Source organism: Scylla paramamosain, chromosome 8 (assembly GCF_035594125.1).
Source record: "Scylla paramamosain isolate STU-SP2022 chromosome 8, ASM3559412v1, whole genome shotgun sequence".
Lineage (NCBI taxonomy): Eukaryota > Metazoa > Arthropoda > Malacostraca > Decapoda > Portunidae > Scylla > Scylla paramamosain.
Genome location: NC_087158.1, coordinates 22077040 through 22104539, shown reverse-complemented (window position 1 = coordinate 22104539; position 27500 = coordinate 22077040). Strand labels below are relative to the sequence as shown.

At 40.2% G+C, this 27500-nt stretch overlaps 5 protein-coding genes across 12 annotated transcripts in view; 2 read left to right on the top strand and 3 right to left on the bottom strand.

The window, feature by feature from the left end:
* LOC135102971 (uncharacterized) overlaps positions 1–278 on the top strand; it is a 3431-nt gene extending 3153 nt beyond the window's left edge. For all 3 annotated transcript variants that reach the window (XM_064008734.1, XM_064008736.1, XM_064008735.1), the window contains exon 6: positions 1–278. This exon is cut by the window's left edge and continues 76 nt beyond it. In XM_064008734.1, the coding sequence (XP_063864804.1) occupies positions 1–54 (54 nt within the window). In that variant the 3' untranslated portion in view covers positions 55–278.
* A 2832-nt stretch (positions 279–3110) lies between these two features.
* LOC135102962 (zinc finger protein 853-like) lies at positions 3111–7152 on the top strand. Of its 2 annotated transcripts, XM_064008708.1 has the most exons (3): positions 3111–3256; positions 3470–3684; positions 4741–7152. In XM_064008708.1, exon 3 carries the CDS (start codon positions 4765–4767, stop codon positions 6586–6588), a length of 1824 nt encoding a protein of 607 aa, XP_063864778.1. In that variant the 5' UTR covers positions 3111–3256; positions 3470–3684; positions 4741–4764; the 3' UTR covers positions 6589–7152. The 2 variants fall into 2 exon arrangements, with proteins under 2 accessions (XP_063864778.1, XP_063864777.1); XM_064008707.1 differs by lacking the exon at positions 3470–3684 and having other exon boundaries at positions 3117–3256.
* Positions 7153–8892: 1740 nt separating this feature from the next.
* Positions 8893–13619, bottom strand: LOC135102968 (serine/arginine-rich splicing factor 7-like). 2 transcript variants are annotated; one of them, XM_064008728.1, is made up of 4 exons: positions 13422–13619; positions 12610–12786; positions 11099–11347; positions 8893–9197 (listed from the first exon to the last, which is right to left on the bottom strand). In XM_064008728.1, exons 1-4 carry the CDS (start codon positions 13616–13618, stop codon positions 9128–9130), a joined length of 693 nt encoding a protein of 230 aa, XP_063864798.1. In that variant the 5' UTR covers position 13619; the 3' UTR covers positions 8893–9127. The 2 variants fall into 2 exon arrangements, with proteins under 2 accessions (XP_063864798.1, XP_063864799.1); XM_064008729.1 differs by having other exon boundaries at positions 11099–11338.
* Positions 13620–14967: 1348 nt separating this feature from the next.
* LOC135102966 (guanine nucleotide-binding protein G(q) subunit alpha-like) lies at positions 14968–23711 on the bottom strand. Of its 4 annotated transcripts, none has more exons than XM_064008723.1 (9): positions 23353–23711; positions 21850–21990; positions 19938–20056; positions 19025–19124; positions 18613–18854; positions 18170–18362; positions 17330–17489; positions 15988–16221; positions 14968–15104 (listed from the first exon to the last, which is right to left on the bottom strand). In XM_064008723.1, exons 1-8 carry the CDS (start codon positions 23353–23355, stop codon positions 16007–16009), a joined length of 1173 nt encoding a protein of 390 aa, XP_063864793.1. In that variant the 5' UTR covers positions 23356–23711; the 3' UTR covers positions 14968–15104; positions 15988–16006. The 4 variants fall into 4 exon arrangements, with proteins under 4 accessions (XP_063864793.1, XP_063864794.1, XP_063864791.1 ...); XM_064008724.1 differs by having other exon boundaries at positions 14968–15101; XM_064008721.1 differs by lacking the exon at positions 14968–15104 and having other exon boundaries at positions 15229–16221.
* Positions 23712–23947: 236 nt separating this feature from the next.
* LOC135102964 (UPF0415 protein C7orf25 homolog) overlaps positions 23948–27500 on the bottom strand; it is an 18741-nt gene continuing 15188 nt past the window's right edge. The window contains exon 10 of the mRNA XM_064008714.1: positions 23948–25430. The gene's annotated coding sequence lies outside the window, so the exon portion shown is untranslated. The remainder of the gene's footprint in view (positions 25431–27500) is intronic.

The window sequence follows — 27500 nt, the reverse complement described above, 5'->3', positions numbered from 1 at the left end:
GGATGTACGGTGACCGTGTGCTTCGTGAGCTACTCCTACTCGCCTGCATTCTAGAATAGTTTCATCTATCCATCTATTTACTGTATGCCGGCGAGCCCACACTCGGAAGCCTAGACAAAGCACCAGACACTCATATACACATTATCCACATTCCTACTCCTATCGGCAGTGTATAAGAACATAAAATAGCGTTGCAATTAAATAAATTAGCAAGAACTCTGTGATATTAAAGTAAAATTGATATGATCAAATAAAGCATTCTATCAGTTTCTTTTTTCTTTTTTTGTTTTTTTTTCCAAGTGGGTCCCTTAACAGTGGCGGTCGTAGACCCAATAGTCCCTCCCTCATTCTAGAACAGCCTGTGGTGTGGCACTCAACTCAAATTCCTTCAAGCTAGCATGATGGAATGTGCACTTAAGAGAGAGAGAGAGAGAGAGAGAGAGAGAGAGAGAGAGAGAGAGAGAGAGAGAGAGAGAGAGAGAGAGAGAGAGAGAGAGAGAGAGAGTACTACTGCTACTACTACTACTACTACTACTACTACTACTACTACTACTACTACTAATAATAATAATAATAATAATAATAATAATAATAATAATAGTAATAATAATAATAATAATAATAATAATAATAATAATAATAATAATAATAATGATAACAATGATAATAATAATAATAACAACAACAACAACAACAACAACAACAACAACAACAATACTCAATTAACGTTTTGTTTCTAAGTTCAAGAACAACCTGGCTACAAATACACATTTTGTAGGCTCAGCCTGCTTGAATACATAGCGCTAAGGTAGAACCGAGGCGGGGAAGGAAACTTTAGATATGACAAATATACTGTTCGTTAGCAATACGTGGGAAACATGGAAGGAAGAGGGGATAAAAGATAAGTCAAAAGCTGTTTACGAATTATGTGGAGGGAACAATAATAGTAATTATAATAATAATAATAATAATAATAATAATAATAATAATAATGATAATAATAATAATGATAATAATAATAATAATAATAAACTGTTTATTAATGTTGCAGCCGTGAGGGTGAAAATATACATATTAATATTAAAGGGTACTTAGCTGTTACAGAGTGTGGGGGATTACAGTGACAAATGGAGGTGTTTTACAATGAAAATTGAAAGAATTTATAATATGAGCTTGGTGTTGTGTGGCGGCTTCCAGGCAAAGCTCGGCACTCCTGAGCCTCAGGTCGCAGCCTCGCTCACGAGGAGGTGGTAATGGTGGTATAGAGTGGCAGAGTCATCGCCACTCTAGATTGCCTTAGCAGAATCCCTGTGCTAAGGGACACCCTGCCCCGTCAAGATTAGCACTTGATACTTGTCGGCTGTGTCCACCCTCATGCCTCACACCTACCCTGCACGCCCATTCCACTCACGATCCAGCTTTATCAAAGTTCTCTGATAAACGCAAATTCAATCTTTTCATTCAGTGTCCAAATATTGTTTATAATTTGTCTTTAATAGTGTTGTACTTCCACTTGTCACTGAAGGATGGGGTTGGGTTGGGACAGGGAGGGGGATAGTCACATTCTGACCCGTGACTGCTCCGAGGAGCACTGACACACGTCTTGACCCTTTTGGAGGTCAAGAGACGTATGAATGAGTGTGTGTGTGTGTGTGTGTGTGTGTGTGTGTGTGTGTGTGTGATAATAATAATAATAATAATAATAATAATAATAGATGGTTTATTCTTCAGGCAGTTAACAAACTGAAAATGTACAGAGGGGATGGGGAAATACTTAACATTTATCCTAAAGCTAAGTCTAATCAAGAAGGGAAATACTATTGATTGATGGCTGGCACCATGGTGGGAATCGCGTTGAGTCTGTACCGGTCCGTGCGCGGCGCCTTCTGGGGCGTTATCGTGTGTGTGTGTGTGTGTGTGTGTGTGTGTGTGTGTGTGTGTCTTCTTCACTAGATAGTGAGACTGTCATTCAGCTGGCGAGGGGTACAGGCGTTTACATCCACAGGTGCAGACGGGTGGGGCAGCAGAAGGCGCTAATCAATACCAGGGAGCCAGCAGAGGGGCGAGCGGCTCCACTACCTCCACCCTCTCCCCCGCCCCCGTCCAAAGCCACGCCACCCATCATTAGGAGAAAATCCATTAGACGGACGATAAATTTCACACCTTCTGAGTTTTTACCTTGAAACAGCAATTGTCTAATTCTCTGACTCAAAGGACACCACTGAGAAGTTTGTGGCACTGTCCAATGAAACGGCGACGCACATCACACATACGTAATTATGTACTGTACACTTGTGGTGAACTCTGTCATGATGGAGGATCTGTTTTGTAATGCTTGCCAGTGTATGGTTGTCCCTTACGAGACTAATATAAGAATACATATATGTATGAATGCTGAAAGAGAAAAAATGCCGTTTGATGGTAAAGAAACACTACGAAGTAATACATTCCCTTGCACGTTGAGGTCTTGCGAACTTTGTTCCTGGGATATTAATACTAATGGCATTCCTTGACTCAGAGTTGTATGAATTAACAGGCATGGTAATGAAATTGTTCATGAAAAAGAAAAAAAATCAAGATATTGGAAGTTTCATCACAGGGCGGGGAGGGACGGACGCCTGGCGACGATCTGACGGGTAGAGTTGTCAGCTCGTGGCGGGCAAACTCTACGGAAATATCGCATACATTATTGCCATATCAAAACCGAAAAAGAAATGTGGATTTCTGTGACAGTTACGTAAATACAGCGTAGCCCAATCATGGATTTCAATTTAACAGTATTCTTAGTTTAACATATACTGTTGCTTTACGTTCTTACTTTTCTTTTTTTTCTGTACGATCTGCAGCTACTATAATAACCCATGATTCCATAAGATTCACTTTCATGTGCGTGGATCCTAAAACAAAACATACTGGCTATACTGACGAATTATTATTTTTTTCATTAAAGAGCATCAAAATCCACTGAAGGCAAGCTAAGATAGCCATAGGCAGTAAAATGAAGATTGAAATTGTTGCACTTTAAACACTGCATGCTGGTTATTTGAAAAGAAAAAGAAATAAAGAAAGTTCCTCGCAGTCCCTTTGGTGAATGTTGGTAAGTATTGGACTGGTGGACTGGCAGTGGTGCCAGAACGTACAGGCATTAGTAGCAGTGCCACGGTGACTCGGTGGAGCACTAGTGGTGGCACTCTCTGCTAGTCTCTGTCTCGTGCCTCCATATCCTTCCTCATCACCTGCCAGCGGGTTTGCTCCTGTTAGTGTGTGTGTTGTGCTGCAGCGTGTACATGTTTGCGTGTGGTGTGCTCGTACTGTGAAAGAACTCTAGCCACACTGGATGGCTGACTACCTGTGTTTATTGTTTTGCACCGCAGACATTCTTGATGTTACAGTTTTTGTCAGTGTATGAATGGAAGTGAGAAAAGATATGATGATGTGTTAAAAACGTGTATCATACATATCTCCTCAGGAATCCTTTAATTTTAAGGCATGGCATCGTTGGACAAAACATAAGAAACTAAGGACTAAACAACCTTTTCTATTGATTTATTGAGTTGTTGCAGAGTCGAGGTAATATGTCAGATGTCCTACAAAGGAACTAGAACGTTAAGAGGGAACAAGAGTGTTATGTGCGCATAAGTACATAACTGTATACTGTTGGTTTTACCACGCCCACCTGCCGAGGTAAGCAGGGATTCTACCCAGCGGGTTGTATAAACCACTCCAAGTGCGGCGCTCTTTCCTACTCATACCTGTCGTGCAGCCTATGAAAATTTTGTTCAGTTTTACGTCGCTCATGAACATACGAGCAAATCATTAACAAGTGTACATACAGTATTGTGTCAAACACCATCAATGCCTTCAGTAACTTGTTATTATATGCTTCATTTTTCTTACAGAAAATGCTTAATGGCACAATGATACACATGTATCTAAAATTGTAAATAATACTTAGCACACATTAGACATTATAAGTATTCATCATCTCAAATGAGTTCACTTCACGTGCTAGTTCTGGTGTTGGCGGATTGTTTGGCTTACGCTCGATCAGTACCTCTATAATGCACAGCATCACTTTTCAGACCCGATGTTGTCTTTAACCTTCTTGACTTGTCATAACATGTAGGAACAATTTACTTGGCAACAGAAATGCGACATCTTCGTAAGTCATAGCAGAGATGTGCATTATCGCATCAGATATATTTGAGATAAACGTTCAACGCTAATGTCCATATTATCAAGCACATTTTGTCGGGTAGATAGTATAGTCAGACAGTACAAAATAACATGTGTCGAGATAGATGGTAGAACAGTACCGATGATAATACGTGTACATGTTAACTACCATTGTAGTAATAAGGTGAATTATGATTTATTCACTTTTCTATTTGATTCATTAATCATGAGCCAAGTATTTAATAACAGGTCATTTCGGTATCTGCGTAATAAAAAAGTAAATTAATGAAATTAAATTAAATTTACAAAAAAAAAAAAAAAAAAAAAAAAAGAGTACATGAATGTAGCCAATCAGAATTCATGATCTTGCATAAGCTTTCCAAACTAAAATCATAGTAAAATGTGCAACCATTCATGAAACCTATCACTGTGCTTCACAAAACATCATTTTCCAAAGTTATACTGTCGTTACATATTGTCCCAGCCAGTATTACTTTATGAATACTAAGGAAAATTGAAAAAAAAAAAAGAATATCTGCCTGATGGCCTCTTGATTTCCCACAGCGGGTTGACAACCAACTGACCTTGATGAGTGGAAGCGAGGACTGGACAGGGCATGGCCACTCCCACCGGTCACGCCCTGTCCAGAGGTCACCCCGCTACGAGGATCCCTGGCAGCCACGCGCCTCTCACGCCCCTACCCTTGTTCCTTCCGTCTCCACCACCCAACAGCCTGTCTCTCCAGGACTCCAGACAAGGACACCTTACTCCCTCTCTCCTGCAGCCCCCACAACCTCACGCTCTCTCTCCCCTCATCCTCCACCCGAAACTTCTCATGCCACCCTTTCTCCCCAGTCTCCGGATAAACCTCGTTCCCTTTCTCCTCAACCTCGCTCACAATTGCCATCAGGAAGCGTCTTCTTTAATACTATCAAAGCCTCCAGAGATAGAAATAAACTCTTAGCGGAAACCAATGCCCGTAGAAATCCTTCAGATGGCAAATTGGACCTCGGCAATGTTGTACTGTATCTCCAAGGATCTGTGGATGCAGAGGATAGCACTTTGGATCCCCAGGTGGTTCAAAGACATTGGCGGCAAAAGCAACTAAGAAGACAAGAAGTGCAAAAACAACAGGAAGAGCAGGAGAAAAGGATTAAAGAACGAAGACAACAAAAACAACAAGAACAACAAAAAATACAACAACACCAACAGCAACTCCAGCAACAATTGCAACATCTACAAAATCAACATTGGCAACAACAAAAAAATCTTCAAAAGCAACAACAAATGCAAGCATCTGTCCTTAAGAAACAACAAGACAATTTCCTTAGAGCACAACGGCAACCAATCAACCAAAAGCTTCTCTACCAGCAGCAGGCTGTGAAACAACAACTGCTTCAGCAACACCATGTCCAGCAGCAGCAACTTCTCTACTACCAAGGGCAGCAAGCCCACTCACTGCAACAACAGCTTTATCAAGTTCAACAGCAACTCGTCAGCTTTCAGCAACAGGAGCTACAACTACAGGAGGAGGAGCGACAACTTCAAGAACAAATGAAACAAGAAAAATTAAGGCAGGAGGAGGAAGAGCGTCTTGAGGAAGAGAGGAAGGAGAAACTACGAATAGAACAAGAACTTAAAAAACAACGTAATTTACAAAAAGAAAACAATAACGCTGACCATTTTGCTAACATTAACCAGCTCCTCGATTATGCGCTGTCCTCTAGTGAGCTGGAAGGTGAAACAACACAAGACGAGATGCGTGCGGGGTATTTGGAACATGAGGAGAAGGAGGAAGAGGAGGAGGAGGAGGAGGAGCATGAGAGGATGAAAGAGAATCAAGATGAGAAAAAACAAAACAATGAAATAGCATTAATGTCTTCATCACCCTCATACTTAAAACCTGAAGCAAACGAAAATCTGGAAGCATGTGTAAGCAGAATTCGATCTTTCAGCTCCAGCAGCATTGCACCTGAGGACATCAGTGATAAATCTGAATACACTAGACTCCGGCGGAAATCTCTTGGACTTAGCAAGGGCCCATCTGGACTGAATCATGGGCCTTCCCAGTTACACCTTGGACCAGCAGGTCACCAGAAAGGTCCAGGAAATCTGAGTAAAGGTCCTGCCTTGCTAAATAAAGGTCCTAAACATTTGAGCAAAGGACCACTAGAAATGCACAAAGGTCCAAGTTGTATAAGTAAAGGTCCTGCCGATATCAATCAAGGACCGTCTGAGAACACATCAGGCCCCTCAGGGTTAGATAAGGGACCTAGCAACCTCAACAAAGGCCCATTAACAAGTACTGTCCATCCTAGTTCCTATAAAGGGCCTTCTTCATTAGCCAAGGGACCAGCCAATAAAATACTGGGTCCAGCAAGTTCAAGATTACCCACTGAACACATCCACTAAGTGCCGTTGCGGCAAGTGGATTAACGAATACACTCCAAGGTCTTCAGAGTGCCTTCACACAAATGTGAAGGGTGGTTTAGAAATATAAGTCACATTTGCATGCCTGTTTTGTTTATAATATAGTGCAACATTTACTAATTATACATTCCATATTTAAGTATAATCATGATTGTATATGTTTCTTACATTGTGGAGTAGTAATAGTGTTCTACCACTAAAATGTTGGGAGAAAACTAGTATATGCACAACTTGTAATATAAATTTCACCAGCCTTTCCAATCAAATAATGTTGATAAATGCTTGTAACATAGTACATATATTCACTGGCAACTCAGTGGTTGTATTAAAAACTAAGTATACCTCTGACGACTTTTGAGGGATGGACTGTGGACGACATCGATATTACTTCAGTGAAGATTCCGTGTTACCAAGACAATTAAGTGCCTCAATTCTTAATCATCTAAAAGTGTATAAGATAAAAAATGAATAAATAAATAAAGCAAAAGCAAATATGAAAACCTGTTGAAGGTGCCTTCCCAGAAATAAATTTATGCACAAAATATTTCTTATAGTTTTGCAGTACATTCATAATTTTTTGTTAGCATATCAGAGCAAGGGGACATGTTAGTATTTTCATAATTCTTGGAATTTCTGCGATGTATTTGTGAATATCTGAATATTTATTTTCAAACATAGGGACTGTAAAATGTAATTAAAAAAAAAAAAAAAATAAATAAATAAATAAATAATATATATATATATATATATATATATATATATATATATATATATATATATATATATATATATATATATATATATATATATATATATATATATATATATATATATATATATATATATATATATATATATATATATATATATATGAATCGGGGGTATGCGAGAACTGCGTTATGATAAAATATAAGAGTAGGTTTTCAAACAGTATTTGGTTTGTGGCTCTCATGATCAAAGTATCACTCTGTCAGACCTCAAGGCTAATATGGGCAAGAAACTATTTGTAGTAAGGAAAATTAAATTTTACGGAAATACCACTACTCGCACTCTTGCAATTACTGCAATATGTATAAATTTGCATCAGATTGAAAAGAAATCCCCTATCCTTTAGCTCTTCATTTATTTATGATAAATATTTACGAAGAAACAAGAGAGATCACTATGTGCCAATGCAATACTTTCAAAGGATGTAGGTATGTGCATATATATATATATATATATATATATATATATATATATATATATATATATATATATATATATATATATATATATATATATATATATATATATATATATATATATATATATATATATTCGTGATCTAAATAATAGGGTTTTGAAGTGATAAAACAGCATGCAGACATTTCAGTGTATTTAAATGAAAATTTCTCTATAAAAAATAGATACCCTATTATTTTCCAAGATAATGTTTCTAGGGTACTGTTGCCTGACTAGTCCGATACTTGCAAAATAGTTCAAATAAACATCAAAATGACTGCTTCAATTTGATAATTTATTCTTCCTATAATCATCTGGATATCAGGATGTTGTCAGTCTCCATTGCTAGCCAATCATTTACATACAAGTATTCATTGAAGTTTCCTAGCAACATCTGGGTAGGCAAGTAGTCAGCCACTTACTAAATATAGCATATTGGATATCATTGCATCTTCTTGACCTTCAGATTCTTAACAGGTAGCAGCCAGTGATGCTAATCTGACAATATACTTTACTCTGGACTGCTATAGCGGTGTAGAAAATGGCTCCACTATTTTTTCTAAAAAGAAACATGGCATGTTCCTGACAGGAAAGTAAAATGACCTGGTTAAGTTGGAGTGCTGATATGTCATGAAAGATTTCATAATGTGGGCATCACAAGCATAGGCAATATGCTCTTAAGATGGACCCCAAATTCAATATCCAACTATCAAGTGTATGGTAAATCCCCAGTCTAGCAATGTTTATCACAGCTCATAGACCCTTCCAAGATGTTCTTTTCTTCTGTACCAAGTCACTGAAGAAAACATCATTCCTTTGTATGCCTACCAATTATTGAGAGAGAGAGAGAGAGAGAGAGAGAGAGAGAGAGAGAGAGAGAGAGAGAGAGAGAGAGAGAGAGAGAGAGAGAGAGAGAGAGAGAGAGAGAGAGAGAGAGAGAGAGAGAGCCAGCCAGCCTTGTCATGCATTCTAACTGGAACTAAACATTTATATAACCAGAAAATACAATCTACATCTTTTGTTTTAGTTCTCATTAAAATTTGAAAGGTATATTGCACAAAATATCATTTCAAGTTTATTAAAACAGAAACCCATACAATTTCTTCAGTAAACCAAGTACTAATACAATGAATCAAAATATTTTTTCCTTCTCAGTATTTGATGCTTGCACACCCACATGGTGATTATTTTACTGCACTTGGATACACATCATTACAAACTACAAATGAATCAAACATTTATGGAAAGTACAAAATTAATGTGATACAGTGTGAAAACTTTTAGGATGTTGCATAGATCACTCATTGGTGTCTTCATCCTTCTTAGGGCTACCATTCTCCATGGGTGTCCTGGACCTGCTCCGGTCACTGCAAAAAAATAAATAATGGAAATTAAGTTTTAATTTTGACACACACACATATATATTAATAACAACTAGGCTTTCTTTGATTTCAGATAGCATCTACAAACAAGATTACCTACACCTAAATTAAAGCAAAAACTAATAGAAGATAGAAGTCCTGCTGGGAGCATGGTAAATATAAATTTTCTTTTGAAAATGCTCAAATACTGATGCCCATAATAAACAAGGAGTTATCTACTGACAAGGTAAAGAAAACCTGTTTGACAAAGTAGTTGATGGCAGAATATGAAAACTTCCTACATTTTGGTACATACTTAACAAAATACAGCAAAATTTGGACCATTAAATGTTTTGCTACTTGAGTGTATAATGCAATCATGAAAAATAACACTGCATCAAGGCCCTACATAATCAGTTACAACATTTACTAAAATTTTTCCTGGAACCCTGGTTAACAATAACAAAGACGTCTGATGAGAGGTTCAAATTAATATCTGCAAATCTGAATTTCCTACAAGTATTTTTCTTAGTTTCTGGATCTGATAAAAGTTTCATCATTATTTATATCAATGAATCAAAAGTAAAAATTATATCCTCAATTTACCAACTGTTCCATCAAGCACTGGTTACGGTGGTCTGTGACACAGACAGTCTGATGTACACCTATATTGCAGAATCAGAAATAATGCCAAAGAATGTCATGTAGGTTCCAAACCAATCAGCATGCCCAGTAGTATGGTCTATGAATGCATATTTTTATGTTCTGCCTTGTTGTAGAGATTTTATCTTTTTCTTGAGAGTGAAACATGTAAGAAAGTGGGCCTCAAGAACTCAGAATGAGGCATACAGGGACCTGAGAGAGATCTAGACCAGTACAGTTAAGTTACTAGAGACCTAAAGACCCACCACTAAGCAAACACCAACACTTACCCTGAATTCTTTTAAATTTAAGTCCTACAATATCAATACTGTATGGTTGGTTAAATTTTGTTTTGGTGCAACTGTTCCTGGCCATTCTAATTATTTTTATGCTGCATGCACTAAGTAAAGAAAGTGATGAAACATCCTTTAGGTAGTATAGACGAGATACAGGAGTTCTAAATGATTTTGTTACACTGATGGAAACTTCTGGAATCTGAATCTGCACATTCAAATAAAGAGCCTTAAAAAGCAATAGTTTTTTTTTTTGCTTATCTGAAGGTATCTCCTGATATTACCTGCCTTTCTTTATGTATTTCCCAGCATTTTCTTTACTGTCTACCTAACCTAGTTGCGACAATCTACTTATCTTGTGGGGCAAGAATCCCTAAACAATGTAAACAATGTGATGCAGACTGCATGAGAGAGAGAGAGAGAGAGAGAGAGAGAGAGAGAGAGAGAGAGAGAGAGAGAGAGAGAGAGAGAGAGAGAGAGAGAGAGAGAGAGAGAGAGAGAGAGAGAGAGAGAGTGCATACTACTTCCATATGGAACTCGCCAGTCTTACTTACCAAAACCATCAGATTACCATCTTTCATTCCCCATTACCAATAACCATAGCTACACCATTCTCATAATTCACAGAACTAACTATGATGGCTTTATATCCATAACCACTATCACCATCCTTCACCTATATAATTCATTCCAAACCCATGTAATCTTTCCCCTCTTGCATTACTTAAGAGATTGTGGATCACAGCCATCCACTATCATTGCTCATATTGGAAGCTAATGACTGACTGGAAGCCAGTGAGTGATATAATAAAGAAAACATGAGAACAGTAATGCAAATACAAGGTCTACAGATACTCTCAAACAACTCTCAAATAAATTTTATAATACCTATAATTCAATTTGAAAATATAACATTTGTGGAATGACTGAGCTGACAGTACTTCATTAAGGCATTCAATCAAAACAACCTACCCTCTGTCCTCTGGGCTGCGTGAGCGTTCCCTCTCACGGTCTCGGTCTCTTGAAGGTGTTCTTGACCTCTCCCGAGTGCGACTACGGCTGCGATATCTGGAACGGGAGCGGGACCTGGACCTGTCCCTAGATCGACTTCGGTCCCTGGAGTGTGAGCGGTCCCTGGTCCTACTTCGTGAGCGGGACCGAGAGCGGGTGTAGGATCTTCGGCGACGAGGGCTTCGGCTCCTACTTCTTGACCTGGAGTATCTGATGCATGAGTGCTACGTTAAGATCCTCGGGCAAAGTTATGATTAGTAACTTGTGCAAATCTGAGGAACTTTTTTCTCACCAGGATGTTATGTAGACTGCCTAACATCCATACTCATGAGGATCAAGCTTACATTCTGCCATGCACAGAACTAGTGCCTGGATGCCAGAAATGCTTCAATTCAACCAGGCATGACCAACAGTATAGGCATGAAAAGCATTACAACAGCTCTTCCACCATTAAAAATATTTATGGTCATTTCAGCAATGCACAATGAACAACTGCAGCATCTCATTATAACATTTGTAATGCTGAATTTGAGAAGACAAAATGTCTAATTCATGCTGAATGACCATAAATGGATTTGCACAATGGACACCTTCCAATATACTATTCTTATTTACTTACATGAACTGCCTCTGGCTGAAAATGGTTAATTGAACAAAATGAAGGGGACTACATAATTTATAAGTTCTACCTAAATTAGAACAAAACAACCATGAATCAAATTTTACACCAGTAAGCTTACTGTGCCTGTCAAGAGTCATGAATCTCGGAAGAGAGTTGTCTGAAGGTCTGACGTTCGATCACGTAGGTAGGGTCATGTAACTGCGTTGTTTAACCAGCGCTGAACGCTCATGTAACTGCGATGTTCGAGTAGAGCACGAGAGAAGTCTACGCTGACTGACTGGCAGGCAGTAAGCTTTACAAATGAGGCCATGAAGTTCAAGGTGTGGCCAGAAGATCAAATTCAAGTCGTACTGCGACGATCGATCGACAGAGCGCCGATCTTTGACTACTCGAGGTTTGGGAATGGGGATCTCAGCCGTTTTGCCTACAAAATATGAGTGTTCTGTCAATAGCAATTCCACTAGGTGATCATCCCTTAACCTTTTACATAACTAGATTAAGTAGACCACACAAAACAAGTCCACATGACAGGGCTAAGCCAGAGATTAAGCATCACAGAAAACTCACAAAGAAACATTATGGTAAAAAAAAAAAAAAAAAAAAAAAGAAAAAAAAAGAAAAAGAAAAAAAAAAAAAAAAAAAAAAAAAAAAAAAAAAAGAGAAAGAAAAACCCTTGACTTGCTTAAAACCCTGAAAACAGGAATCAGGTGAATTTGATCTGATTCTGGCCTCTGATGACAACATAGGCTTATTGACCAAAGCTCAGAAATTGAGAATTCGTGCAATAATTACCAGATGGAAATTAAAACTCTCATCATGTAGCTGATATTCCTACACAGAAAAAACTCACCTTGAGTATCGCCGGCTGTACCTATAACAGTCCCTAGCATAATGGCCACGTTCCCCACACTCATAGCAGCGATCCTCTGGATGGAAGGGTCGTCCACGGCGAGGTGGCGGGCCCCTGAATCTGTTGCGGGACTTGCCTGTTGACAGCTCTACACGGACACGTCGGCCACATATTGTCCTACAAGGGCATCATAAGAGGATACATAGTTATAAACATATACCAATAATTAAATCCAAATAGTATAAAATCACAAGAACAAATAAGCCTGTTGTGTCCCAAGGATAATATGTGCAGCACAAATACTGATAAGTTAAATGGAGATTAATCATGCAGTGTCCAAAATATTTATAAATAAATTAATTAACAAATAAACTATCTATATAACAGGCTGGGAATCCAAACAAATAAACTAGGTAAGTCAAATGGAGATTAATCATACAATGTCCAAAAAACTAATATATAAATTAATCAACAAATAAACTATCTATATAACAGGCTGGGAATCCAATACAGGGTGGACTTGGAAAAGCACCACAACCACACACTATTCACAATCTTAGTCCCATTGGACACTGGTGGAAAAGGACAGTCTTGTAGACCACCATACTACACTCCAGGAGCCCAGGCACAGCACAGCTGGCCACACACATCCTGGCCCAACAACATACACTGGTTTACCAGTGTTACACAGAAAAAATCCAAAATGAACATCTATTACCCACTTACAGTACCATCTAAGTTACTACAACAGTCACAACAGTATCGACATTTTTGTACACCAATACTACATACAAAAAGCAATTAGGACCCACCTGCCGTCAAGACCCCTCACAGCATCTTCTGCATCACGAACATCTTCAAACTCAACAAAAGCAAAGCCAGGGGGGTTGCGGGCCACCCAAACATTTCTCAGGGGTCCATAGTAGGAGAAAGCTTCCTCCAGTTCCTGTTTAGATGCCCCTGACCCAAGATCTCCCACATACACCTTGCAATCCAGTGATGACGGCATGCTGCAACACTGCAGAAAAAGATACAACTAAGTCAAAGAGTTCTTGATATCAAAGATAAGATAAGTGTAATAAGTTATTTACACAGTTTGCAGATCATACAGCATGTACGGGCTTTTGGAGGCTGCAAAATTGTTCAGGCAATACAATATGGATGTAAACCTATAATAATAAAGTTAGGCACTACTTCCAGGAACATTAATTTGGTTAGCACTCAAACTTACATGCACCTGTGTTAGGCTGGCTCACTTGCTTCATGATAATGCCTGATAGGACTAAAATGAATCCAGAACATTGTCTCATCAAATACTACCAAACTGGTGGACTTGGGCTGTACTAGTAGTGTTAGGCTGGGTCAGCCTTAATGCTAAAACAAATCCAAAATGTCATTTCAGTTCCCTCAAATACCACAAAAGATAAATTGATGAGCTTGGATGAGCTGTGCAAGTAATGTTAGGCTGGGGTGCAGAGCTCAATTTTATGCTTGCACTTGATAAAATAGAACACTTCAGTCCCATCAAAAACTATCCAACCAACTGCTAGGTGTAGATTGTCTGTACAAGTAGTGTTTGGTTGGGTTCAGGTAGTCAGGAGTTTCATACTAATACCTCCACTCGCTAAAACAAATCCAGACCATTATCTAGGTCCCATCAAATAATGCTAAACGAAAACTGGTATGCTTGGACTACTAACAGTAGTAAGCTGGGTTAGGAACTTAATGCTAATGCCTATTCTTGCTAAAATATACCAGTATTAAGTTGTCCTATGAAATACTACTAACCTGTTAGGCTCAGAAAAGTTTTACCAGCCTCCAAGCGTTGGTTACCTTACACACGGCGTTAGGGTTAACCTACAAATGATAATCGAGGGGTGGTCGCCGCTACACGTGCAGCATTTAGGCTTAAATCGAAAAAATAACAACCACTGCGTGAAATGTAACAAGTACAACCCATACACAGCATAAACCCTAGGGATCAATGAGGCATGTCCACGTGAACAGGGCGGCACCACCACCCTCCCCAAGGGCATCCATGCCATCACTAGGGGGCGTTCAGGTGGGGGCGAGGGGGGGGTGCCAGGCACCGGCGTGGGCTAAGAATTAACATTTGCACACTACTATGGGCACCTGAAGTATGGCATCTGAGTGTGAGGCGTGCATGGGCGGTGTGGCGAGGGCGTGGCGTAGCGCGGCGGGAAGGCGTGGGTTACAAATACAAAACGTGTCATGGCCGCCAGTTTCCCGCCCATGGAGTGTCCATGCCGCTTCTGCCGCCATGCCCCGCCCACGCCTACCACGTCCCCACCACGCTCTCCTCACGCTATTCACGGTCCTGTGTGTCACAAGACTCACCTGGATCACAACACGAAGCAGGGAGAGGGAACAACAGCGGCCCGAGACTCAGCACAGTGCTCAGCCGCCGCCGCCACCACCATCGATCCGCGGCGCCTGCACGTTGGTTCCCGCTCACGCCTGCCTGTCTGGGTCTTCTGATTTCATTGGTAAATATTTCTATTTAGCTAAATTGTTAGTTTAATACATAGTGAATGTTTATTTGTCATATATTGCTAGAGAAATGTGAGATTTTCTATTTCACGTTATTTTCTCTCTCTCTCTCTCTCTCTCTCTCTCTCTCTCTCTCTCTCTCTCTCTCTCTCTCTCTCTCGTGTTGCCACCTAGCCATTTTTATACTTATTTACTCATATGGAAATAAAAATAAAAGCACCTTTAAATATGCTATGGACTTCCGAAATAGTTTTGAAATTGAATACTAATACCCGAAGGAAATTTGTATCATGTTTTACAGACTACAAATGGGTAAGAAATACTGTTGCGTACAATAGCAGGTGGCAACACTGGAAGCGTTCAGTAAAAATCTAACGTAACATTAGTGTGATATGTCTTGCCAGATTATTTATTATTGTTATACGCTACACACACACACACACACACACACACACACACACACACGTGTTCTAAACTATGATTTAGTGAGACATGCTATCAAGAAAATCAAACTGGCACTAATATTGTCTTCCATTTTTTTTTTTCAAGCTTAAAAATAATAAAATAAATAGATAAATAAAAAAAGTTCAATGTAATTTTCTCCAGGGTATATTTAATGGATCAAAATAACAATGAAATGAAATTAAATGTCATGAATCAATCCTTCACGCCATTAGGCAGGATAAATACTGACGGGGTTTATGGGCAAGAAAACAACTAAATAAAATAGCTAAATAAAAAAAAAAAAAATAATAATAATAATAAATAATAATAATAATAATAATAATAATAATAATAATAATAATAATAATAATAATAATTCCAACAACATATAGATACTCGGGAAACACTAAAATAAGTGATAACCTTAGCATCCACAGTTCACTTAGAGCAAACCGCCTCTGCTTATCATGTTCCTGCTAACGATGTTTTTCACGAATGAGAAGATGGAATTGAAGTTTTCAGTGTTGGTAGCCTCGGTGAAACGTGACACGTAATGGCGACCGTGCCTGACAGCCAACCTCTCGTACAACCCAGACAGGAACTCCCTCCCCTTGTCCTCGTCTCCGTCGGGGCCTGCAGGAGTGGGCGAATGAGTCACTGTTGAGCATGATGCGAGTAGTAACATGAAGAATAAACAGAATGAGCTTTTTTTTTCGTTTTAAATTTCAACTTGAGAGAACAACGACTGGAAATCTTGTCCAGAATTTATAAACAAATAAGAGAGAGAGAGAGAGAGAGAGAGAGAGAGAGAGAGAGAGAGAGAGAGAGAGAGAGAGAGAGAGAGAGAGAGAGGGGTTGATATCAGTGACTTACCGGTGCAGGTGATTCGAATTAAAATGCTTGGGATGAATATAATTAATTGCAAACCATAAATGTGGATTAATTAAAAATATGCTATACCAGGATAAGAAATGTCTTCAGGCATTAGCCGAATGAAACATTGTCTGCATTTACGTCTGATTTTCATCGAATCATATAAAAATAACCCAACTGGCGGCAACACGCTGTCAATTAAAGATAGCGAATTACTTCCCCGCCAGGTGGACATGAAGGTCAAAATACACATTCTGCCGTTAGCCGCACAGATGAGCGAGTAACAGCACATCTCCCACAGCACACACCTCTGGCTTATACTTTACGAAAATAAGCGCGAACGTTGGGTTTTAACTAATGACCACCTACAAACTTAAAGAATGGCCCGTCTTGACGTCATTACTTTCTTTCAGGAAATAAGCGAAAACAAAATATGCAGTCGATATCATGGCATTAAAATCCTCTTCTGAATGACTCTTTGAGAACACTGTCCTGGAAAAGCAAGGGATGTGGATGAAATGTAAAGCCTTTCATTATAATATTCACTTCCAATAAGCGAATAAATCATTATATCTTGCACTGCTGGGTATTGAGTCATCTGCAGAAGCTACTAAATTCATTTTGGAAGTTTTATATTTTAATATTAGAAAGTGACAAAAAAAAAAAAAATCTTCCTGCACCTTGTTTTGGTTGTCATAAATATTTTTCTCCCCACACAAAAAGAAAAAAAAAGTAAATAAGTAAATAAAATAAATAAAGAATCGAACTTCTATTCCACTCCCCACAACAAAATCGCATACAGCTCATCATTATATTCAGACTACATTTTTCGTGCATATACCTCTGGACAAACGTATAGATACTTAACTAAAAACCTGCAGCGTCCACTCACCGTCATACTGGGGGAAGTAGTGTGCGAGGGAGTGGTAGATGATTTTTTTCTTGAAGATGTCTGACTTGTTGAGGAGAAGAATGACGGGTGAGTTATGGAAGGGCGGGTACTCCAGAACGGCCTCAAAGATATCCAGGCTCTCCTGTACCCTGTTCTTTTTCTGGAGGGAGGACGAAGTGTGAGGGACGGTGGTGGTGATAGGAGAAGGTGAGGAAGGGGATGGTACACGGAGGACAAAAATTAGAATGAAGCGAAAGCGATAAAACACAAGAGGAGGAGAACGAAGGAGAGGACAAAGATCAGGAGGAGGATGAGGAGGAGCAAAAAAACGAGACCTGGTGGAAATTTGAGAAAAATGTTAGAGAGAGAGAGAGAGAGAGAGAGAGAGAGAGAGAGAGAGAGAGAGAGAGAGAGAAAGAGAGAGAGAGAATATGTAAATGCAAACACAGATAAAGACAAATTAAACAAAGACAAAACAACAACAAGTATAAAAAACAGAATCTATACCACTTATTTATTTATTTTATTTATTTTTTCACTTCCACAACAATCCAACCTTCAAAAAGAAAACCCGATTCTCATCCTCTCATGATCTATATATTTAAATACTGTCCGTATTCAGAAAACGCTTTGCTCTTTCATCACGGTAACTTACGAAGGCCACAGAGATGATTAGCTAGGTTCTTAAGAGTGCTTCTCCTGTTAATGATGTGGAAAATTTGCCTGTCTGTCACTAGAACCGTAAAAACAACCTTAAAAATCCGTGCCACTTTAAATACAGCCTATTGGAAGTAGTGGAAGTGTTTCAAAATATGGTCCTATGTCCGGAAAAACACACACCTCACCCTCCCGTTCGGCCTCCTCCACGTGCTGGTCATACTCGGCAAGAGAAGCCAGGAAGAGGATAGCAGTGGGACGTGGGAAGTGCGCCACCCATTCTCCGCGGGCTGCCCGCTCTCCACCCATGTCATGCATCATCATTCGCATCTCACCCACGTCGTAGGTGGAGGTGACGGAGCATCGCGTTGGGTACCTGCAGGGGCAACGGACGAAGTTAAGAGATTGTCTGCGGCTCCAGGAGGGAAGGAAATAATCAGAGAGAGAGAGAGAGAGAGAGAGAGAGAGAGAGAGAGAGAGAGAGAGAGAGAGAGAGAGAGAGAGAGAGAGAGAGAGGAAGAAAAAAAAATGCCAGTAAAATGCAAAAACGTAATAGCACTTTGTGGTCTTGAAGCAATCAACCTCGACCAGCAGTACTGTACTTACACACTGGGGGCGCTGCTCACCTCATGCGCAGGATGTCGTCGATGGAGGGGAGGTAATCGTAGTGGAGGATCCTGGCAGCACTGGTGATGAAGTGGTCGGCGTTGGTGATCAGGTGGTACTCATTACCGCGACGAAACACCTCCTGCACACCCTCGTCCGCCCACAGCGTCTGCGTCTCTTCCACCACGGTCGGGTCCATAGGTGAGTCGTCGCTGAAGAATGTCTCGAGGGGAGCCATGTCCACAAACCTTCGTGCGGCGTCCTGCAGGGAAAAGATGGGAGTATGTACAGGGAAGAGTTAACTTGCTCCACGCCACCAAATTTCGTTTTTTTTTTTTTTTGTGAGAATAAGATTGCAACACACACACACACACACACACACACACACACACACACACACACACACACACACACACACACACACACACACACCTGCGCAGCTGCGGTGGAGTAAGGCACGCCGAGGACGTCCATAGCCACCACTAGCTTGTGCACACTCTCCAGCAGGTTTCGGCGAATGTAAGGCAGGTGTCTGTGGGTAACATGGCTCTTATTCAGCTTTATACAAGAGCCTGCAATGATTTATACCTTACTGGGAAGAGTGGAGGGCTATATTAAAAAAAAAAAAAAAGTGCCAGGTTTCAAAGAGTATGGTCCATAGGGCCAAGGCACAGCAGTGCGCCCAGGAAAAAAAAATCTGAATGGGCATCACTATCTAGAATCTAGATGTATGTTAAGCAGCAGATAAGTAGAAATCGATAAGCAGTTTATGAGTGAAGAGAAAAAAAAAATCGCCTGCCTTCATACTTCTTGTGTATTTTGATGCACTTCAAATAAAACGAGCAGGCATTCAGTACCCCGTTCACATGCGCAGCGGCACCCGAAAGAAAGAAAGAGGTGTGGCCAGTGCCCTTGTTGTATATATTAGTGCAAAAGAGACCAGGAAAAATTAACTACAGCATGTGGAGTATAACATTATCAGGTTATGTTACCCTTTACTTTCGTCTTTTCTTCTGAAGTACGTACATGATAGAGACAGATAAACAGTGTTGGAGATAAAACACCAGATATCACCTATAAAATAGACGTGAATCTATAAGTATATGAAAACACGCTATCTAAAGCAACGTAAATAACAACAACTTTGGTGAAGCAGCATAAGAACAAAATATAAAAAAAAGGTGGGGTGGAGGTTAAGATTCGTTATAAGGCGCATCCCACGGCACTTACTAAACTAAACTGCATTAGCGAATATATTTGTATAGCATTCATTATAAAGTTATTGGCCATCTACTGGCCACAGTGTAGGGTTAACGTAGGTGAACATAGGTGACTACGGGCTTACCTTCGCCTCTCACTGGCAGGAAAGGTGTCGCCGAAGACGTATCTCATTTGCTTCATGAACGTTGATTTGCCAGTGTCGGAAGCCCCGAGCACCAGCAGCCTCGCCTCCACAGTGTTGCACTGAAAGCATCCCAACCAGGTGCAACGCTTTCATATTAATCACAAATTTAAGCTTTTCATTCCCCCTAAGTAAACTGGAACATTACATCTTATCCTGATTGTCATCTTCTTGTGACTTGAATGGAAATATTAAGACATCAGTATAATCAAATTGGCCTTATTCCTTCTGAAGTTATTTTACAGTATATGCTATTATCTAAGAAGCAACTCTATTTTTTATTTACATTTTGAGTCCTTGGTCAGCCTCCTTTCATTGCGGAGAGTAAATTGTACTTAACCCTGGCTATCGTAACCAAAATCTTTATTCATTCATATGTTCTATTTCTGTTTTATATATATATATATATATATATATATATATATATATATATATATATATATATATATATATATATATATATATATATATATATATATATATATATATATATATATATATATATATATATATATATATATATATATATATATATATATATATATATATATATATATATATATATATATATATATATATATATATATATATACAGAAGCAGGCAGGGAGTTCCAGAGTTTACCAGAGAAAGGGATGAATGATTGAGAATACTGGTTAATTCTTGCATTAGAGAGGTGGACAGAATAGGAGTGAGAGAAAGAAGAAAGTATTGTGCAGCGAGGCCGCGGGAGGAGGAGAGGCATGCAGTTAGCACGATCAGAAGAGCAGTTAGCACGAAAATAGCGGTAGAAGAAAGCAAGAGAAGTAACATTACAGCGATGAGAAAGAGGCTGAAGACAGTCAGTTAGAAGAGAGGAGATGATGAGACGAAAAGCCTTTGATTCCATCCTGTCTAGAAGAGCGGTATGAGTGGAATCCCCCCAGATATGTGAAGCATATTCCATACATGGACGGATAAGGCCCCTTTACAGAGTTAGCAACTGAAAGGGTGAGAAAAACTGGCGGAGACGTCTCAAAACACCTAACTTCATAGAAGCTGTTTTAGCTAGAGATGAGATGTGAACTTTCCATTATAAATTATAAATAAAAGACAGACCGAGGATGTTCAGTGTAGAAGAGGGGACAGTTAAGTGTCATTGAAGAACAGGGGACAGTTGTCTGGAAGGTTGTGTCGAACTGATAGGTGGAGGAATTGAGTTTTTGAGGTATCGAACAATACCAGGTTTGCGCTGTTCCAATCAGAAATTTCAGAGAGAGCAGAAGTCAGACATTCTGTGGCTTTCTGCATGAACTGCTTACTTCCTGAAGGGTTGGACGTCTTTGAAAAGACGTGGAAAAGTGCAGGGTGGTATCATCAGCGTAAGAGTGGATAGGACAACAGGTTTGGTTTAGAAGATCATTGATGAATGACAGAACAGGACAGAACCTTGAGGAACATCACTGTTAATAGATTTAGGAGAAGAACAGTGACCGTCTACCATAGCAACAATAGAACGGTCAGAAAGGAAACTTGAGATGAAGTTACAGAGAGAAGGATAGAAGCCGTAGGAGGATAGTTTGAAAATCAAAGCTTTGTGCTAGACTTTATCAAAAGCTTTTGATATGCCTAAGGCAATAGCAAAAGTTTGACCAAAATTTCTAAAAGGGGCTCCCGAGACTCCCAACCTGATGATTCACTTACATTTCCACTTAAAATCACCTGTCATGAAGGAAATAAAGGTAGTGGAGGAGGGAACGTGGATGAGACAAGTTAAACCTTTATTTCACTGATGCCGTGCTTCAGAAGCAAAGAAGGGGAGGAAGAAGGGGGAGGTTGATTACAAAGTCAAGTTTTGTGTGGGGTCGAGAAACTCACTTTGTCGAAGGTAGTGTCATCTGGTGATGTCCCAGGAGGCTGCCATGTGAGGCACCACCTCACGTACTCCACGAGGCTCCACACAACTCCCCGCACCCACTGGAGGAACGATGGTCTGGACGGACCATCGTAATTCTCAGGCTGAGAAAACAAAGATAAAATTAATAAATTTTATTTTAAAGAAATAGAACAGCTAGCTTCTGTCTTATTGGTGAAAGAAATAATAACGGAAGTTACGTGATGTCCATTGACATGACGCTATTAACCTGTTTTGTTTGTCAGATCTCAAGGTAAACCTTAACAAAGGCTGCCGAAACCGAAACGCAGTTGGAATTATGACATGTTATCCGTGGAATGCAGAGTTTACTATCCCATACACATATATCTTTCATGGAGATACATATTTAGTGGCAACTACATTGTGGAAAGTCAGTGGTCATCTCTACTGCGGCGGATCCTGTGTACACGGAGCGTGTAGAAGCTGCAGAAGAAGAAGAAGAAGGGGACCAGAACTGCACAGCGTAGTCTAGATGAGGTCTGACGAGCGCCAAATATAACTTTAATATTATTTCGGGCCTTCTACTTTTAACACTCCTAAAAATTAATCCTAATACCCTATTCTCCCTGTTTCTGGCCTCTATGCATTGCTTTCTTGGACGGAGTTCAGAGATAACTATAACTCCTAAATCTTTTCCGCACCTGAACCTACCAGAGTTTCGTTGTTTATTGTGTACCTACTGCGTGGGTTTCCTCTATCTACGCTAAGAACTTTGCGTTTGTTGATATTAAACTGCATTTGCCATCTGTCCGTCCATTCATTCATCCTATCTAAATCTGCTTGCAAAGCGATGACATCCGATTCTGACCTAGTTAATCTACCTATTTTTGTGTCATCCGCAAATTTACTAACATCACTACTAATTCCATTATCCAAGTCATTGAAATATCTTAAAAACAACAATGGACCTAATGCTGATCCCTGTGGAACCCCACTAATTACATGACCCTACTCGGATTTAGAGCCGTTTATTACAACTCTTTGTCGCCTGTCGCTTAGCCATGACCTTATCCAGCCTAACAACACCTTCCCATCTATCCCGTGTGCCCTAACCTTGCTCAGGAGCCTCTGATGGGGTACCTGGTCAAACGCTTTACTAAAGTCCAGATATGAGAAGGTCATGGCTTATTCCCCCGAACCCTCATAGGAAATTCAGTCTAACGTTTGTTACATAACTGATCATACATGAGCTGCAACATTCTACAAATAGCATCAATATTGTATAAAGCACTAGTGGAAAATGTTTCAGTTAAACTAGTCAGGAAAGGCCACTAAGTCATACTTCGTTCAGAGGCCTGCCTTGCCACCGCTCACCTCGCGCAAATCCCCCGAACACACACACACACACACACACACACACACACACACACACTGGCGTTCATTTCATGCAAGCACGCCCCCCCCCCCCCACACACTCTCTCTCTCTCTCTCTCTCTCTCTCGTACCATGGCTGCTGGCTGGTAGTAATGGCAATGTCTTCAAAGAGCTGCTCAAGTCCACAGTCGTCCTCCTCTCGGCCAGTGCCTCCTCGGCCCTGCCTCGGTCATGCTCCCCCTTACGACTCTCACATTGGCAGCGGCACGGGTAACCCTTCTCAAGCCATGACTACGGAGAGACGGTGAGTGTAATGAATGGAAATAAGGACTCAGAAGCGAGTCCTAGAGAGCGAGAAGGGTTCTACCAGTACGGCACGGAGTGGAGTGAGATAAGAGAAAAAGGATGTGACCAGTTGCCAGAAGCTGCCGTCCATGTAATATTCAACTACTAATGAGAGCGTGACTTTATGGTTATTCAAGCATATGTGTTTCAGATAAAACTGTGGTAGTGGGACTTTCTCGAAGTGATGCAAGTTCAGGTTTATTCGCTTGTATGTTTCATCTGATTTTTGATGATCAACGGAAAAAAAAAAAAACATGCATTTTCAAAAAAGGTAAAACAGTTAAAACAACAATAATAAGTAATATTTCTTAAACATATTGTTATTTTTTTCGAGAGTACAAGTAAACAAAACACAAGAATAATAACTATCTCCATCGGTTCTTTTTATTTATTTATTTATCTTTTCCATATAATCAGGCAACTACCACTAAGAGACCAAAGGTGTCAGGAACAAATTCATCGACACAAGCAATTGTTCGGAACGGAAAAGGCTTTCACGCAACCCTTGGGAGTGGAGTCGGCATGTGGGGTGACGCTGCACGCCTCTCCTAAATCAGTAGCGAAAGTGATGATGACGATGATGATAATGATGGTGTTGATGATGATGATGATAATGATGATGGTGATGATGATAGTGACGATGATAGTAATGGAGATGATGGTGTTGATGATAGCAATGGAGATGATGGTGTTGATTAAAATAATGGAGATATTGCTGCTGATAATGATACTGCTGCTGATGATGGTGGTGATAATGGTTGTGACGATGATAGTAATGAAGATTTTGGGGTTGATAATAATAATGGAGATGCTGTTGTTGCTGCTGCTGCTGCTGCTGCTGCTGCTGCTGCTGCTGCTACTGCTGCTGCTGCTGCTGATGATGATGATGACGATTATGATGATGATAATACTGAAAATGACGATGTTGATGATGATGATGATTCTATCATATAAATTAGTCAAGAATAACAGTAAAATTTATATATAAAAAAAAAATTATGCCTGATTTTTGTAGAAAATAATATTGACTTCTTTGAAACTTAGGGCCTTAATTCATAATTATAACTTTATCAGAATAATAAACACATATACGACAAGGCATTGATTATGTAAGCCTTGCATTAAATACACAAAGATCATGTCAAAATATTCCTCAGAGTTGGATTTTAACTCTTATTTTTACAAGACACATGTGATACAATGGCAGTAGATATGAATACTCGCTGTGCTAACCTCAACGTCAATGAGCCACTTCTGTTGCTGAAGTCAGCGTGAAGCAGTAGAGTATTATAATCATAATTACTTCGCCAGTTAAAGAATGGTCGTAAAGGACACTCCCTCACTATGGAGAGGACTACCACAAGTGTGAGCAGCCTCCTGCCCCGCATGGTCACCAGCGACAAATGGAGAAATGCATCAAGCGGTCATTCAAGTGAAAGTATACTCGAAAGATAAACTCTCCACGGAGTCTACAATGCTCGCTAGACATTCATATTCCCTGGCGAACAGTGTGGAAGGATAACTACTTGCTGAGGCTGGAGGTGCGGCTGACGATGCCGTGCATTTCTACGTAGTGACTCTCGACCGGAGAATCAAGACCAAAGTGATCCCGCAACGCCTCCTTTTCTTCCAGAAGGGAGAAACCCAACACGTCTTGAGCGTCATCAGGCATCTGGGCTATGGAATCCAAGGAAGTTTTCGTGCTGTCGTTGCTTTCGGCTGAACCTCTGCTACATTGGTTCCTCAGGTTGGAAGAAAGTTTGTCTGCAGTCAGGTTTTGACGAAGTTTTTTCAAAGTGCTTTCTTCTATGGACTCGTAGATGTTTTCACTGGATTCAGTTTTTCTGGTCGGGCGTCCTCGAAGCTGCTAGGGGAAATAACAGGAAGCATGAGGCTCAGCAGAATAACAAGTATCTTTCTCCATCCCCCTTCCTCTACTCTCTCTCTCTCTCTCTCTCTCTCTCTCTCTCTCTCTCTCTCTCTCTCTCTCTCTCTCTCTCTCTCTCTTATCCATTTTTACACATACACACACAAAAAAAAAACTTACTAGTGGGAGAGACTGAGGTGGCGTGTTGCACGGGTAGTCCTGCAGTGGCGGAGAGCGTCTAGTAACGAGAAGGTAAACAGTAACCAACCCCATCACAAGCAAGAAGCAGCCGCCCAGTGAAGCGATCAGCACGATATGTCTTTCCCCTTTTGTGTCGGTAACAGATTCAGCCATGGCTCTCGACGGGTTGCAGTTAAAGAGGACCTTTACGGGTCCCTCGGCCTCAACAGCAAATCCTTCATAGCTGTGAGTTCTCCACCAGCGAGTGATGAGGTTTTCATTCACGCTTCTCCCCACCTTCACCTTCAGTGCATGTCGGTCTCGTCCGAAAGAAACGTCGGTTTTGAAGTATTTAATCTCGACAGGAATCCACATCGGATGAGTCCAATTTATTTCCATTTGAGATCTGCTGACAACGAGACTTTCTTTGGAGTATGTCCAAGATCCAGGACTAAATTTGTTGTTCACCTTCGCCCGAAACACCAAGCTGTTGAAGCCCGGCTGAGGTAGTATGAAGAAACTGGATAGCGTCGCCACTGCTTTGGTGTCAAATATATTCTGATGGCCTGTCCCTTTCACCTCTAACACACGGCAGTCTTGTGCCTTCCTCTTGATCCTGACTCGGGTAGAAGTCTCCTTAGGCTCTAATTCAAGTACATCTCTAAACGTTGCGCAGTTACATGTTAAGACAAACACATATAACACTACCTGCCACGACGCTGCCATTTTGGTACTGTTCGGGTAATCTAGTATGACACGTTCTTGCAGGCTGCAGCGATCACTTTCTTCTGCCCGTCCTACTCAATGTCTTGGAACATTACTCTCGAGAACAACAAACAAACATGTCACGATATCTTATTAATTGTTAAGAACAGTGTTGTTTATTCCTTAAGATTCATGATTCCCAAATATATTTCTAATTCATGGTTAAGCTTCAGATTTCTATCACAACAAAAGACGAAGAGGAACGACAGCGCCTTGACCGAGTGACGAGGCGCGGCGTTGCTGCTCCTGAGTTCTACGGATGGACTGCCGACTGCCGAGGAGACAAACAAGGCACACAACAAGCGGCCTCAGGATGTGAGTCACCGCTGAACATGGAGTTGTGACGCACATTAAGTGACGCTCACGAATAATGGGTCTCTTCATTGTAAAAATAAATGAATAAATAAAAATAAAAATAAATAAATAAAATGAAATAAAACGTCACCATTTTTTTTTTTCTATTTTATGGACAGGCAGAGCACGTTTGCCCAGGAGTGTACTGTGAAGTGGGGATGTACTGCAGAAAGACAGCGATAAAAAAAATATACTCTCTCTCTCTCTCTCTCTCTCTCTCTCTCTCTCTCTCTCTCTCTCTCTTTCTACGTGTGTGTGTGTGTGTGTGTGTGTGTGTGTGTGTGTGTTCTAATTAAGTGGCAAATGGCGAAGAATAACTAGCGTGTTTGGAAAGGATTTCTAAACAAGTAGAATCTTGCAAATGTTTAACAACATTCGCTCGACTGCCATCATATTTCTTTATGGAGTGTAATTATGTAAAGTGAATTAATGGGCACTACAGAACCACGCAAGTGCGCAGCGAACTTCTACACCGGGACACCGTAGTCTCTCGAAAGCTTGACACCTCACATTAATAGGTGCCATAAATGTTGTTAAATACTCGTACTTGTACTATAGCTCCAAACCTCAATAAGATAGTCTTATTACCAACAGGTAGTAATTAATTTCTCCATGGTAAGCAAATAATGTACGCAACTAGATAACACAGTTAAGATAAGAAGTCTTCGTTGTTGCATGAGAGGCAGTACAATGAACCATGATTGGTTCAGAGCTACAACTGTCACCGTGCACCCACGGGTCTGGTGAATGACGCCATCACGCTAGCAC

Excerpts from the sequence above, each read along its gene's own strand:
- LOC135102962 (XM_064008708.1), top strand. The coding sequence starts at position 4,765 with ATGAGTGGAAGCGAGGACTGGACAGGGCATGGCCACTCCCACCGGTCA.
- LOC135102968 (XM_064008728.1), bottom strand. The coding sequence starts at position 13,618 with ATGCCGTCATCACTGGATTGCAAGGTGTATGTGGGAGATCTTGGGTCA. Across the intron at positions 12,787-13,421 it reads GTGAGGGGTCTTGACGGCAG|GACAATATGTGGCCGACGTG; the intron begins GTGGGTCCTAAT and ends ATGCCCTTGTAG. Across the intron at positions 11,348-12,609 it reads TACAGCCGGCGATACTCAAG|ATACTCCAGGTCAAGAAGTA; the intron begins GTGAGTTTTTTC and ends CTCATGCATCAG.
- LOC135102966 (XM_064008723.1), bottom strand. Across the intron at positions 20,057-21,849 it reads ATGACACTACCTTCGACAAA|TGCAACACTGTGGAGGCGAG; the intron begins GTGAGTTTCTCG and ends GGATGCTTTCAG. Across the intron at positions 16,222-17,329 it reads CTACTTCCCCCAGTATGACG|TGACTCATTCGCCCACTCCT; the intron begins GTGAGTGGACGC and ends CATGCTCAACAG.